This window comes from Pogona vitticeps, chromosome 12 (assembly GCF_051106095.1).
Source record: "Pogona vitticeps strain Pit_001003342236 chromosome 12, PviZW2.1, whole genome shotgun sequence".
NCBI classification, from domain to species: Eukaryota; Metazoa; Chordata; class Lepidosauria; order Squamata; family Agamidae; genus Pogona; species Pogona vitticeps.
The window spans coordinates 23,081,421-23,095,062 of NC_135794.1; the positions used below are offsets into that span (position 1 = coordinate 23,081,421).

The 13,642-nt window shown below is 46.6% G+C and overlaps 1 protein-coding gene across 1 annotated transcript in view; it reads left to right on the forward strand.

Annotated features, from left to right (window-relative positions):
* LOC110077283 (cell surface hyaluronidase CEMIP2-like) overlaps positions 1-13,642 on the forward strand; it is a 51,754-nt gene that overhangs the window by 9,105 nt on the left and 29,007 nt on the right. The window contains exons 6-15 of the mRNA XM_078381066.1: positions 1,673-1,861; positions 3,111-3,280; positions 3,490-3,699; positions 6,333-6,538; positions 8,875-8,944; positions 10,145-10,273; positions 11,050-11,135; positions 12,295-12,426; positions 12,543-12,578; positions 13,171-13,323. Of these exons, the coding sequence (XP_078237192.1) occupies positions 1,673-1,861; positions 3,111-3,280; positions 3,490-3,699; positions 6,333-6,538; positions 8,875-8,944; positions 10,145-10,273; positions 11,050-11,135; positions 12,295-12,426; positions 12,543-12,578; positions 13,171-13,323 (1,381 nt within the window). The remainder of the gene's footprint in view (positions 1-1,672; positions 1,862-3,110; positions 3,281-3,489; positions 3,700-6,332; positions 6,539-8,874; positions 8,945-10,144; positions 10,274-11,049; positions 11,136-12,294; positions 12,427-12,542; positions 12,579-13,170; positions 13,324-13,642) is intronic.

Consider the following 13,642-nt stretch of genomic DNA (forward strand, 5'->3'; position numbering starts at 1 on the left):
CAAAACTCAAGTATTATATTTGCAAAAACAAACAAACAAACCACCCCTAGAGGCACTTGATTCTGCCTGCTGAGCCTCCCCTGCTTCTTTATAGGCCCAGATCTGGGATTTCTGCTATGGGACTGGATTACAAATCCCATCAGCCCTTAGCATTGGCGATGCAGGCTAGCCCTGGCAAGAGAGGAAATCCAGCTTTAGGAGACCCGCAGGTACCCCAGTGGTGGGCAATTGTTGCAGCTTGCATGGGGATGGACTACAAATCCCATCGGCCATAGCCAGATATAGAGCCAATGCTAAGGCAGGATCATAGGAGCAACTGAACTGCTTCTGGAAGGCCGTAGGTTTTGCTCTTTACCATAGATAAATTCATGGGGGAAAACCTTGTTAATGGATCCTAGTGGGGATGCCTGTATTGAACCTCCATACTCAGAGGCAGTATACCTTTAGCATTACAGTTACCAGGGAATATGGGCAAGGGTGCTTTTGCACTCAGCTTCTGCTTGTAGGCATCTTACACCTATCGGTAAGAGCGTTGATGCAGAATGTGGATCGCGACCCTAGTCCAGGGCTTTGACACGGGAGTGGGGAATATTGTCGTTTGGACTGCAGCTCCCATCATCCCCCCCCCACAAGTGGCTATGTCAGATGGGAACTGTAATCCGTGCCCTGTGATTCTTTCCTTGAACAGAGGAGAGCCATGCATTTCTCATCCCATGAGAAGGTCACCTCCGGGCCCCGCGTCAAATGTTTGACCCTCCGATCACCTGGCATTTGATCCATCCGTGGACCAGCAGGCGTCTCACATTGACTCCTGCTGAAGTTTTTGTTTCCCTCTGCTCTGTCCTTTTCTGGGATTAAAGCCAAGGGGGGCCCCTGTTGGCTCTCTCCAGCTATCAGCAAAGAAAGCCCTACAATAGATAGCTGGCTACAGTCGCTTAGAATTTAACTTTGCTCTTTTCACAAGACACAATTGAGCCTGTATTTTTCCCACCCTCTTCTCGCTGGCAGTCTATCTTCCTCCTTGTTACTGTTCCACTAAATTAACATTTTTAACCACCGGTTGGAAGCACTTCTAAACAACAGCCAGCTGGTGTCCCACCCACCCTCCCTGAAAAAAACGTCCTGCAAGCTTTAAAGGCATGAATCAGGAATGCCCCATGCCTCTGAAGTGTTCTCAGGTGCCAGCTCCCATAATCCCCAGCCAGCAGGGATAATGGGAGTGGGAGTCTGACAAAACTCTGAGAGACCGTGTGTTCCCTATCATGGTCTCAGTGCTTAGTCATGCGGCCCGGGGGGGGGGGAATCTCCTCTGGAAGACATCTATTTGTATCCTATCTATGTCAATGAATTGGGCCAGGCTGCTTGTCCCTTCAGTGCAGCAACATCTCTGGAGCCAGCACTTGAGAGTTTGATTCCCTACTTGGCCTCTTGCAAGTAGAGCCAGCCTGGGTAGCCTTGGGCCAGCTGCACAGCCCCAGGGTGGCCCCTAGAGGAAGGGGAAGGGTAATACACCTCTGAGCATTCTCTACCAAGAAAATCCCAAAAAAGTGAGAAATTGACTTGATGGAACACAATTATAATTCTTATAAGAGAGATGAGTTGACAGATCCCATCTCTGTGAAGGTTAATGAGACTGATTCTTATCTCTCTCCCCCCCCCCAAATCTTCTCAGGGGTGCCCCATCATGGATTTAAAGTGGAAGTGCCGAATGGCGTCATTTTAGATTTGGCAGACGACGTGACCAGTTGGCTACCAGGAGACGAGATCGTGGTGGCCAGCACCGACTACTCCATGCACCAGGCAGAAGAGTTTCGCCTCCTGCTTTGCCCCGAGTGTCAACCCCACCAAGTGAAGATTGCTGGTAGGACCCCAAAAAAGGTCTCCCTCACATTTCCTTTGTGGGGGAAAAAGGGACTATAATGTCTTCCATTCCCTGTTTTATGTCTGAAGGTCACTGCTTGAGCAAAGAAGTTGAAAGAAAAGCCATTTATGCATGTTAGGATGACGATAACCTGAGAACCGCAGAACTGGAAACCTAAGGATCAGTGGCTCCCGACTTTGGATCCTCAGAGGTTCTTGGGATACAAGTCTCAGAAATCTTGGCCAGCACAGCTGGTGGCAAAGGCTTCTGGGAGTTCTGGTCCAAGAACAGCTGTAGAACCGAGGTTGGGAAACCCTGCGGTGGATTATCAAAGCCAGCCCCTGTTGGGGGAATCAAATTCCCAACCTCAGGCTGCGCAGCCAGATGCCTAAACCACCTAAATCAAGCATCATACACCATCCATTAATAAATCACTGTTGCAATCATGCTGATCTCTTTTCTTCTTCAGTGTAAACAGAAGAGTCTAGCAAAATCAAGATAAGTTGAGAATGGCATGATCTGTTTTGCCTTTACGTTGGGCCTCTTTAAACAGCCCTCCGTCTCTTAACTCTTGCAATCAATTCTGTTTTCTCTTGACTTTCCCCCTTTTCTTCTTGTGCTTCCATTAGTTTGATGGCCTCCGTATTGTTTTGACATAGCAGCATGCCAGTCCAATGGCCGGAACATCAGGGAGCCCAGGAATTAGACACTTTTTTGTCTTTCATCTTCAACTATGATCTGAGAACAAAGGACTCTTGGCAGGACCCACCATGCCAAAATCAAGTAGGGCAAAAAAAGCTTGCAAGAGAACAATTTGTGGAGATGTTTCGTCTCTCAGAGATTCCTCTTTGATTGGCTGCACATCGTATTTGCAATTAGTGTAAGACCGGTAGCATGAAGAACAACCCATTGGATGAAGGGATGGGAGTGGTTCCCATCCTTGGGAAATCTAGCTGTTCTGAGACCGTAGCTCCTAGAAATCCTGGTGGTGAAGGCTTCTGGGAATTGTAGTCCAAGAACACTTGGGTTACTCAAACTTGGGAACCACTCGCTTACGTGAAGTGTAGCCCAAATGTGAAAAACCATATGTATACATAAGAAGGTAACAACATGTTGGAACCAAGTTTGGGTTATCCAGTTATTTTCCCAGCTTGCTGGATTTTCGTCCCCTATTCACCAATCTTTTGATTCTGTTATTAATCAGGCTGAAGGATCCATTCTGCATCTTGATCACTTTATTTTTGGCCAGGCGCTCCACTGTACCTTCACATGGGGGAGATTGTAGACGGCGTAGACATGAGAGCCGAAGTGGGCCTTTTGACCCGAAATATCCTTATCCAAGGAGAAATGGAAGAGTCGTGCTATGGGTCAAACCACTGCCAGTTTTTCAGCTTTGATACCTTTGGAGGACAGATTAAAGTAAGTACATTTCAGCAGGTATTTGAGCGGCATTTGGTGGTTTAGCGGCGAAACCAACACAACTACAAATCATTGTAGTGCATGAAGGTTAACGAGTTGTTTCTTTAACAGATTGTTTCCAAGTCCTGGTTAAATAGGCCAAGGCAGGTATTGTTTATGGGATGCTTTCTTGTAGATTTATCACTTCACTTGTCTGTCTGTCCCAATAGATCCAAAGGAATTTTAACTCGGTCCACATGGCAGGGGTAGAGTTGAAACACATGGGTCAACAAATCCTGGGCAGTTATCCTGTGCATTTCCATCTCACGGGAGACGTGGATGAGCGAGGAGGTTATGACCCGCCGTCTTACCTTGACAACCTGGCCATCCATCACTGCTTCTCGAGATGCGTGGCCATCCACGGGGCCCACGGCCTTCTGGTAGGAGTTTATTTGTTTCTATTCACAGGGGGAAAACTGTTATTTGAATTTTAAAGATTTATTTGAACTTTAAAGCCTTGGATTTCCATCTGAATGCTGGCAAATCTTGGCGGAATGGAAGTTGGCATCAAGCGTTATCACTAGAGATGGACATGAAATGAACCACAAAGCAAATAACCCCATTGTGTAATTCATTTTAGGGCACGTTGGAGAAACATGCCTGCCTGGAATCAAACAAAATGTCAAACGAATACGATTGACATTGCTGATTCATACATACACTTTGTGGTTTATGAGATTTGGGACTTCCAGGAGCAGTAGATTTTTACACACACACACACACACACCACACACACACACACACACACACACACACACACACACACACACACACACACACACACACACACACACACACACACACACACACACACACACACACACACCCCCTCTGTGAATCAGAGACACAAAACTTGCAGTGAGTTTTCTGATGGCTCTCCTTCCTGTCCCCCCCCCCAACCCAAGTTTGGTAAAGATTAGATTTGGGGTGTCTGAGTGATAACCCCCCCAAAGCAGGTCCTCCCCCCAAGGAAAGTGCTCTTTAGCCAGCTGCTGAAGAGGTTAAAAAAATTTGGAGATCTAAATAAGGAGAATCTTGGAATTGAACGTCTCAGGTTTGACATCCCCAGCTTATATATTAGAAAGATATTTGGAGAGGGAAAATACGGCCAGCGTCAACGCATGCCTCAAATTTCATTTTTATGCCAATCTGGATCCTTCAGGGGCTTTTAAATGTGAGATAACTTGGACTGCTTCCAGATCGCAAATATATTTATAGCCGGGCAACACAATAAATGACCTTCATGCTCCCCGGGGGGTTGCGTTGATGGCTATTGCGTGATGTTCGCTCGCAGACAGCTTTGGCACTCACGCAACATGAGCCCTAAAGCAACCCAGCCAAATCGTTTTTGGAAAGGATAATCCGGGCCGGCTGCCAAGAAAACATCCTACGTGTGGTTCGTAAAGAATGTCGGAGGGGATGAAGCAGGAGGGCTGGAACTCGTGGTTAAACAAACCTGAGCACAAGAAGCTGTGTTAATTTTAATCCGGACACATTTAAAAGATAAATGCCAGGTGCATTGTGACCGGTGGAGGTGCTGTCAGAGCCGGCCCGGCTATGAGACAGAGTGGGGCAGCTGCTTTAGGTAGCCAATTCGGGAAGTGCCAGAAAATTAGTATTTATTGAATTTGCTACTGCTGTGTTTTGACTGCCAGGGAAGTGTGGAATCCTCTGAGCTAAAATAGCATAGCTGGGCTTATGTTTTGGGGAGGGGGCAACTTTGGCCCTCCGGCCATTCCTGGCCTATGGTTCCTAATGTGTGTGGTTATGAGGGCTGCAGTCCGAAAGAGGCAGAGTTTCCCCCTTCTCAAATTTCCCTCTCTTTCCCTCACTCTCCCTGTCACTTGTTCACTCAAACCAACCTATTTCTGAAGGATGTTATGAGGAGAAAATGGAGATACAGTGGACTAAGTCGTTGAGTGCACTGAAGAAGAAAAAAAATAGGACATAAACCTCACTAATAGGCAAGATAATACATAAACCTTCTGTCTCCCTCAACTTCAGATTAGAGGAAAGTTTCCATTGGTGTTCTGGGGCTAGGAAATTTTTAATTAGGTGTGGTGGTGGTAGGATTAATCCTGTACTCTCAGGCAGACCAATTCTAATCACTCTCTTTAGTTACTATTTAACCCACGTCAGACATTAAGCTGCAGACAAGCCGTTGACATATTGCTTGTTGTCGGTTTTTCAGGCTGTGTCCAGAACACGGCCAAACAGCCCGAAAAACCTACAACCACTGGCTGTGAAAGCCTTCGAGAATACTTTTGACATATTGTTCGTTGTGTTAAACGCAAAAACATTTAATGGACAGTGTTGCTTGCGTTGAATGTACAAAAGCATGTAGCACCTTATCTTAAAACAAATTGCTCCTCCAAGTAGATGCGTTGACTCAATTGTTGAATGCTGAATCAACCCTTATGTTATTCTCATTGATTCAATGGGTCTACTTTAGTTGGGCTTCCAGTTGGATCCAGGCCATGGTTTGCATTAAATGCTTGCAAGCATGGGGCAGAATGCTGTTGGCATTCGATGGATGGAAGCATTTTGTATGTTATGGTTTATATTAAATGCACCCTTTGCTCTGTGTTGAATTTTGAAGCCAGTTCAGAGTGAGGGCAATACTGTGTGCCAGAACTGTATGGGTTAAAGAAAGAAAACAGCTCTGTACTATGGTAGGGAGTCTGATGACTAGGGCCACGGTGAAAGCCAAGGGGCATGCAGAGCTAGACAAGACTTCACATTTCACTCCAAAATTTCCCTTTCGGTGTGGACAATGTTTGCTGTTGAACATGGGTTTCAGTCTTTAAACAGAGATTTTTTCCCCCTAAAAACAAAGCCACCCAACTACCAATCCCGAAAACATCAGGAGACAGGCCTGGGATATTTATCCAAAAACTTAGCAAAGCCCGCCAAGGCGTCTCCCGACTGAAGTGCAAAAGATAAACATAATTGTGTTGACAGCTGTCATTGGTGGTTTTTTCCCCTTTTTCTGAAGGCGTATGCTTGGTTTTAGGTGAAAGACACCATTGGCTACGACACTCTGGGGCATTGTTTTTTCCTCGAAGACGGGACCGAGCAGCGGAACACGTTTTCTCACAACCTGGCGCTCCTGACCAAAGCGGGTACGATTTTGCCGACGGATCGGGACGAAGCCATGTGCCTTGCCCTGCGCGATGGCGTCTACGGGGACTACATTCCAGTTCCCAGCAAAGATTGCACGTGAGTCCAGTTGAGCAGCTGGACAGCAGCTGGATCTCTTCCGATGGGCTGAATGAGGCCAGTGTGGAAATGCATGACCGTCTACCTTCTTTAAACAGGGATGTGCGCGCGCATGGTCTTTAATCCATGCATCGGTCCCCGAAGGGCACGGCATTGGGTGCTAGCAAAAAATGTGGCCTAGGCAGAAGTCGTGCTGACATCCGAATGCAACATGCGTAAAAGCCACCTTATTTATCACGCACCCATTGAACAAGAAATAGAGCTGGTTCTCTAGTATTTATTCCCCATCATTTCTTTTCATTTGGCCTCAATTTTCTTTCCAACAACAACAACAACAAATCTCAAATGTTCCTCGAAAGCCGCCATTCTTGAGCTGAATTGCCTCTGAGCAAGCCGCCTATTCTCCAGTGACGTTAATGATCTCCTTCCCATTTGGTTACCAAACAAAACAGTTGACTCTTAGGGTGAACGCGTTGGCCAACGCTATCTGCTCCGCCCCAAAAGGACGTATGGACTGCCTTGGGCTGCAGGCATGCCACGATGTCACAGCATTGCCAAACAAAGAGGCTTCCTGTTTTCAGAACATGTAATGGTGTGGCACTTGGCTTGTTATTGCAGAGAAGTGTGTGTGTGTGTGTGTGCGTGTTTTAAATGAGACTTTTGAAAAGCAGTCTCATAAAAGGTTTCTTCATATGTTGAAAATCTCATATACTATTTACATCGTTGTGAATTAGGGTATCCTTTGAAGTACATTAGAAACTTTGCATGCCCTTGAGTCAATTCTGACTCATCATGACCCTTTTAGGGTTTTCTAGATATAGGGTACTTAGAAGTGTATTACCCTTCCCTGCCTCTAGGGGGATGTCCTGAGACAGTGCAGCTGGCCCAAGGCCACCCAGGCTGGCTTTTCTCCCAGCAGACACAGTGGGGAATGGAACTCCAACAACTGCATGTTTTTATCATTTACATTCAGAAGCCCTAAAGGATGATTTGCCGTTTCATTTATTTCTCAGGCCAGGCTCTGCTCCCTCAGCATGAGCCTGAGGGCATAAAATGCCAAGATAATTAAGCATCGATTAGCATTGCTCTTTGCCAGCCGATGAAGTGCTGGTACGGTTGACTGGGAATTCATGCCTGCCTTTGGACTCTCTGCATAAACTTCCGACATAACTTTGCCATGTCTGTAATAAGAGGCCTTGCTGTAGCCAACTAGCCTGGTCTGTAAGCCGAGTCTCTGCTGTTTGTACCGGGCATTTCCTGGCATGTCTTATCAAACTGGCAGGGATGACTCGAAGAATATTCCTGCACCCCTTGGCAAGGCTACGGATGCATGTCAAGCTAGACTGTCAGCCTTTTCCTTAAGATGCAGTCCTGTCTTTCTTCTGTGGGAGGATTTGAGGTGGTGATGTGTTTTGGGCGTGGAGCTACCTTTCTTCATGCAAAGTTCCAACAGAAAGGGAATATGTACTGTATTTTGATGTCACAAAAGAGGAAGCTTCAGCCTGGATGGGAAAGCAGTCTTGTGGAATCCATCAGCTTCGGGTGGCTGTGCAGAATTTCCCATAGGCTCTTTTTGCCAGCAGTACAAGGAGATTCTAGGTCCCACCACGATGGTGGGTTTTGGCTTCCATTCCAGATAGTTGTGTTGGAAGTGCACGGCTGAACCATGGGATGTTATTGTTGTTGTTGCTGTTTAGTTGTTCAGTCGTGTCTGACTCTTTGTGACCCCATGGACCAGAGCATGCCAGGCCCTCCTGTCTTCCACGGCCTCCCGGAGTGGGGTCAAATTCATGTTGGTCACTTCAATGACCCTGCCCATCCATCTCATCCTCTGTTGTCCCCTTCTCCTCTTGCCTTCACACTTTCCCAACATCAGGGTCTTTTCCATGTTATACACCCCCTCAAAAGAGCAGGCGGGGAATGTGAGTCATTCCATAGATGCTCAGAAAGACCCTTGACGAACTGTCATCAGCTGACCACCACCAACAGCAAAAATTGCATTTAAAGATTACTTTGTAAAGACGTGAAATGTCTTTAATAGATTTCTATTTTGCTGTTTTTATGCTAATGGGTTGTTTGTTGTGATTTGTGACCTGTTCCACATACAATCCCATGAAATGCTTGATATTTAACTTTACATAAAGGGTGTCCTTTATTAGATGGTGCAGATGTTGCAGTCATCATCATAGAAACCTTACCCTATCATTATGAGTAAACTTCAAGAAGGGTGGTGTCCTAAAATGGTAGCAGCATGAAATAAATCTAAAATCTCTCTCTCTCTCTCTCTCTCTCTCTCTCTCTCTCTCTCTCTCTCTCTCTCTCTCTCTGTTTTTCAGGGCGGTCAGCTCCTTCTGGATTGCTCACCCAAATAATAATCTGATTGATAACTCAGCGGCTGGTGCTCTGGTAACTGGATTTGATGTATTTATTATATTGGGCGGAAACAAAAGGAAAATGAAAAATGTACAAGACAAAAATGTTGTGGCACCTTAAAGACTAACTGCTGTATTTTAATGCAAGCTTTTTGTGGGTTGCTTCCTCAGACCCTATTATTAGTTGCATGTGTTGCTCAGCTTTCCTCAAAGTGGCACGTGGCGCAACCCATGTGCTCCAACAACCTTGTGAAGTGGTCAAGCCGAGTGGAGGAAAAACAGGCCACACGGAGTTCTGTGTCTCACCGGGAACCAAAACTGGACTTTCTCAAGTCCCAGTGCTGCCCTCGAACCATGGCATCAGAGTAGCTGTCTAAACAATATAGGAAATATATTGTATCCCACTCGGTTATGAAATGAAGGCTTGAGATCTTATCCAGATTACAGCTTTAATTCTTGTCCTCTAAATTAGCTCTCCTTTCTCCCATGGAACTCTGGGTAATGTAGTTTCTGCCGGGACAGTGGTACAAGCTACTCCTTCCAAAAATGGAAAACATCTGTCGTGTCTCCCCTTAACCTTCTCTAGAGCCAACCTGCACCGATAATTCTTCGTCATACGTGATTTCCAGACTTGTGGCCATCCTGTTCTGGATGTGTTTTAACTTTTTGTTGTCCTGCTTGAAAGGGGACATGGGGTTATACAAATATGAACTGATTAACACAAAACAGAGCTATAACTTAGGGCCGTATCGTTGACATCCAATGACCTGCCACTGGATCCCAAGTTTGATATGGCTTTTCTACCAGTTGCCCCACATTCCCAGACTCATATTCAGCTTGGGATCCACTTAGAAACGGATTCAATCCTTTTCTGATGTATCGTGGCTAGACCAAATATCCCGGCTCCTGTAGGTATATTTCTGATTTGTGGTGGTCTCTTGAGTGCTGGGTGGATGGCCAAAGTTGGGAGGAGGAGGATCCGGTGAAAGCTCTTCCAAGCCGTCATTTCCTTTGCAAAACCACTAAACCGAATTGATTGGTGGCCTTGTCGGGCATTCTCAAGCTGCTTTAGGAGGAGAAGCCAAGGTGATCCAAATGTGTACAACGTTGCTTCTCTTTCAAGTTGGATGTTGGCATGCTTGTTTCCTCTGGCAGGCAGGATGTGATATATACACAAAGGCTGAGGATCCTTCAACTGCAGCCATCTGCTTTCTTCTCCTCCTCCTTTCCCCAGCATGTGGGAATATGGTACCTCTTTCACCGGGTTCCGACGGGACAGTCCGAAGGACAGTATCCAGCCGGCCAGTCCGAGTTGACTCCTCTGGGGACCTTCCGCAACAACAGAGCCCATTCCAACTTCAAGGCATGTAAACGATGAGGGCTGTCCAAACTGTTGGGGTGTCTGTGACGTTCTGGATCTAGATGTGAAAATCTGCCCTGTCTTTCTTTCATGCAACTTCCCTCTTTCCACTTCCTGGCTGCCTTCTTGCATCACACCACCTCCTCGCCTGCACACAGTTAAGTATGTGCAGTTCTTTCCATGCTCCTCCAGAAGGCTTGGCTTCCATACCCTTCGCCGCCTTGCAGGTTCTTCTGTGGGTGCATCTTCTGCTCACCCTTTCAGCTTGTCTATTCCTGGAGTCCCGAGCCTACGTCTTCAAGGTCCACGGCTTCTCTTGGCCATGCTCCTGTGATCACGAGACCTTTGTGCCTCCTCTGTCTGATACTGCTAACTTGGATCTGGGCAGTTCTAAAGGTCCAGCTCTCCTACCTTCTCAAGGTTCCTCAAACCAGTGGTTCTCCACTTCTGACCTCACGTGGTGCACCTCAAACTACCCAAACAAGAACAGATGATAGTGGTAGGAAGGATTCCAGAGAAATCTGGGGCTGCAAGGCTACACATTGTTCCTCCCTGTTTTTGGTGTCCCTTTAGTTAAGTTTCTTCTTGAGTAATATGGCTGATGGGAACTGGAATCCTAGTAACATCCATAAGACCACAAGGCTCTCCTCCTTTGTTCTCCTGCTTTGTGGTGTCTGTAACCGGTCCTGGCTTTCTCTTCCCTCCTGCACAAACGTTTGAAATTCCTTGACCAAGCATGGCACTGTATATCATCATAATAATATATCATCATTTTCCAGGCTGGCTTGTTTATTGGGAAAGGAATCAAGACAACGAAAGCCAGCGCTGAAAATCCCCGAGAATATCTGACAGTGGATAATGCCAGGTGTGTGAATAAGATGTTGTTCTGCTGTTGGTGGCCTGTCGGATTTAATGTTTATGCCTTTGGGGGGTTTTCTGAGCCATACAGTCCTCCTTCCTCTATTTTGTTGAAGGAGACAAAAGTCTATCATTAAAGTAACACAATAATTGACAATGTGGTTTGTTGCTAGGCTGGTAGGTAGGGTGTAGTCACTAAACTGGTGTCAGATTTGGACAGGAGGGGTCTGGGTTCAAGTTGTGAAACATTCACTGGGTTATTCTGGACCGGTTGCTATTTCTCAACTCATCCTACCTCCTAGGGTTGTTCTGAAGATGATGTAGGGATGAGTTGACATCACATAGAGGCCAGTTCAAAAGCCTTGTCCCACTAAAGGGGGCAGTCGATGAACCCTCCAGTAACAGTGCATCTTGCAAAGATTCACTGGATGTGTAACGAGTCTTTGGAAATCAGGACACGGCTTCTGTGATTCCTCGTGGGAGGCCATGCTGATGAGAGCTGAGAGATGCTGGCGATGGCAGCTTTTCAAGGGCGGCCAATCCATTCTGGCTTTTAATCCAAACTTCACAGGAACTCTCCAAGGGGCTGGAGAGCATTTGCCCACACTCCACTTGGTTCAGAACCTTGGAGAGCTCCTGTACAGTTCGGCGCTAAAACCTGGAGCAGATTCATCACCCCTTAGGAAGTTGGTGTCTTTAAACTCTGCTGCCAACAATATCTTGCAGGAGTCTCAAGCCTCCCTTGCACCATAATGAGAAGTGTACTGTAAGTTGACGTTGGGTGACCTGGTAAAGGGTGCAAGAGAGAAGGACGGGAATTAAGAGAGATCACTTTCACAGAGCTTTTCCTGGAAGACCTTCCAGAACAACCGAGCAGCATTCATTCCTCGGGGAGTTTACAACCCAGAGGGGTCTTTCTATTGTACTTCTCTTCCAGCTTTTGCAATTTTTAGCCCTGGGCTACCATGTGTAGCAATGTGAACTCAGCTTGCGTTTTTGAATCCCTTCCAACTGGTGTTCACGTAGCTGAAAAAATGTTGTGGCTTTGTTTCAGCTGGAGCATGTGGGAGCGTGGTTTCTGTTTGATTGATGGCCCCCCTGCTGGATCTGAGTGGATCTCCCCACTTTGTCAGGGCTGTAGCGATTAACTGGATTCTTTGCTCCAGGTTCCGCCCCCACCAAGATGCCGACCCCGAAAAGCCACGGGTTCCTGCTGTGATTGAGGGCCTCATTGCTTTCAAAAATAACGACCATGGAGCCTGGGCCCGGGGAGGAGAGATAGTCTTCCAGAATTGTGGGTAGGTATCTTGAAATGTCACTCTTGATTCTGCCTAATTGGGGGGGGGGAATGCCAATTTGTGCATGCCTTTCTGGAAACTTTATACTAATTTGTTTGCGTCTCCTTCCATTCTAGCTTCGCAGACAATGGCATTGGGCTGACTTTAGCTAGGTGAGTTTTTCTACCTGGATAATAATAGCAATCATGTCCTGTCATGTCAATGCTGACTTACATTGACCCTTTTCAGGGTTTTCTAGGTAGGGAATACCTCGGTAAAAGAGAGTGCAGGAACCTCATGGTGCAGTAGTCGAACTACAGTAGTGCAGCCAAAACTGTGCTTTATGATCTGGGTTCAATCCCTGGTAGCTGGCTCGAGGTTCGCTCAGCCTTCCGTCCTTCCATGTTCAGTAAATTGAGTTACTCAGCTTGCTGAGGAGACAATGTATAGCCTCCATAATTAAACTGTAAACCACCCAGAGAGTGCTTTAGGCACTATGGGGCAGTATATAAGCAGCACACTTAAAAAAAATATATATGCATATGTATTGGAAAACTGGGGACATGGGAGGTTGATGAAGTCCATGACCCTCAATGATTATGGCTAATGGTTAGGGATCAAGTCCTTTCCACCCACCTCTTCATCTTTCTGGTTGCCCTGCCCAGGATATGTTTGGAGGAACACAGGTACCTTCTGCCAGCAGATCAGCTCTGAATCACGTCCTGCGCAGGCCGTTCTAACTCTTTGCTCTTTGCCGAACCACAGTGATGGGACTTTCCCCGTTGATGACGGCTGCAGCCTTGAAGTGACTCAATCGCTCTTTGTCGGCGAAAGTGGCAACGTTGGTTCCCAGGGTGGACAAAACAGCTACTGGGGCAAAGGAGCCGAGGGAGAGCTTCGGACGCTGCCCCGGAACAAGTAAGTTATCACCGGATCTTGACTTCTTTTGCAAATTGGTGTAAGAGAAATGCATTCAGACTGGAGTCCCTGCAAACATGGAAGCTAACAGGTCTTGGATCCTTTCCAATGATTACTAGCCTCCTTACAACAAGCAGGGTGCAGGCAGGTAGGATAAAACATGTGTTTTGTACCATCTATGGAAGGAGGTTTTGCGTCTTCCCTGGTTCATTTATTTCTCTCTCTCTCTCATGAACGGCAGGAATGTCCTTGCTTGATAGCAAATCAAGGCCTGCAGTTAGAGACCCCACTGGATTGGAGGGCAGTCAAAACCATGTTT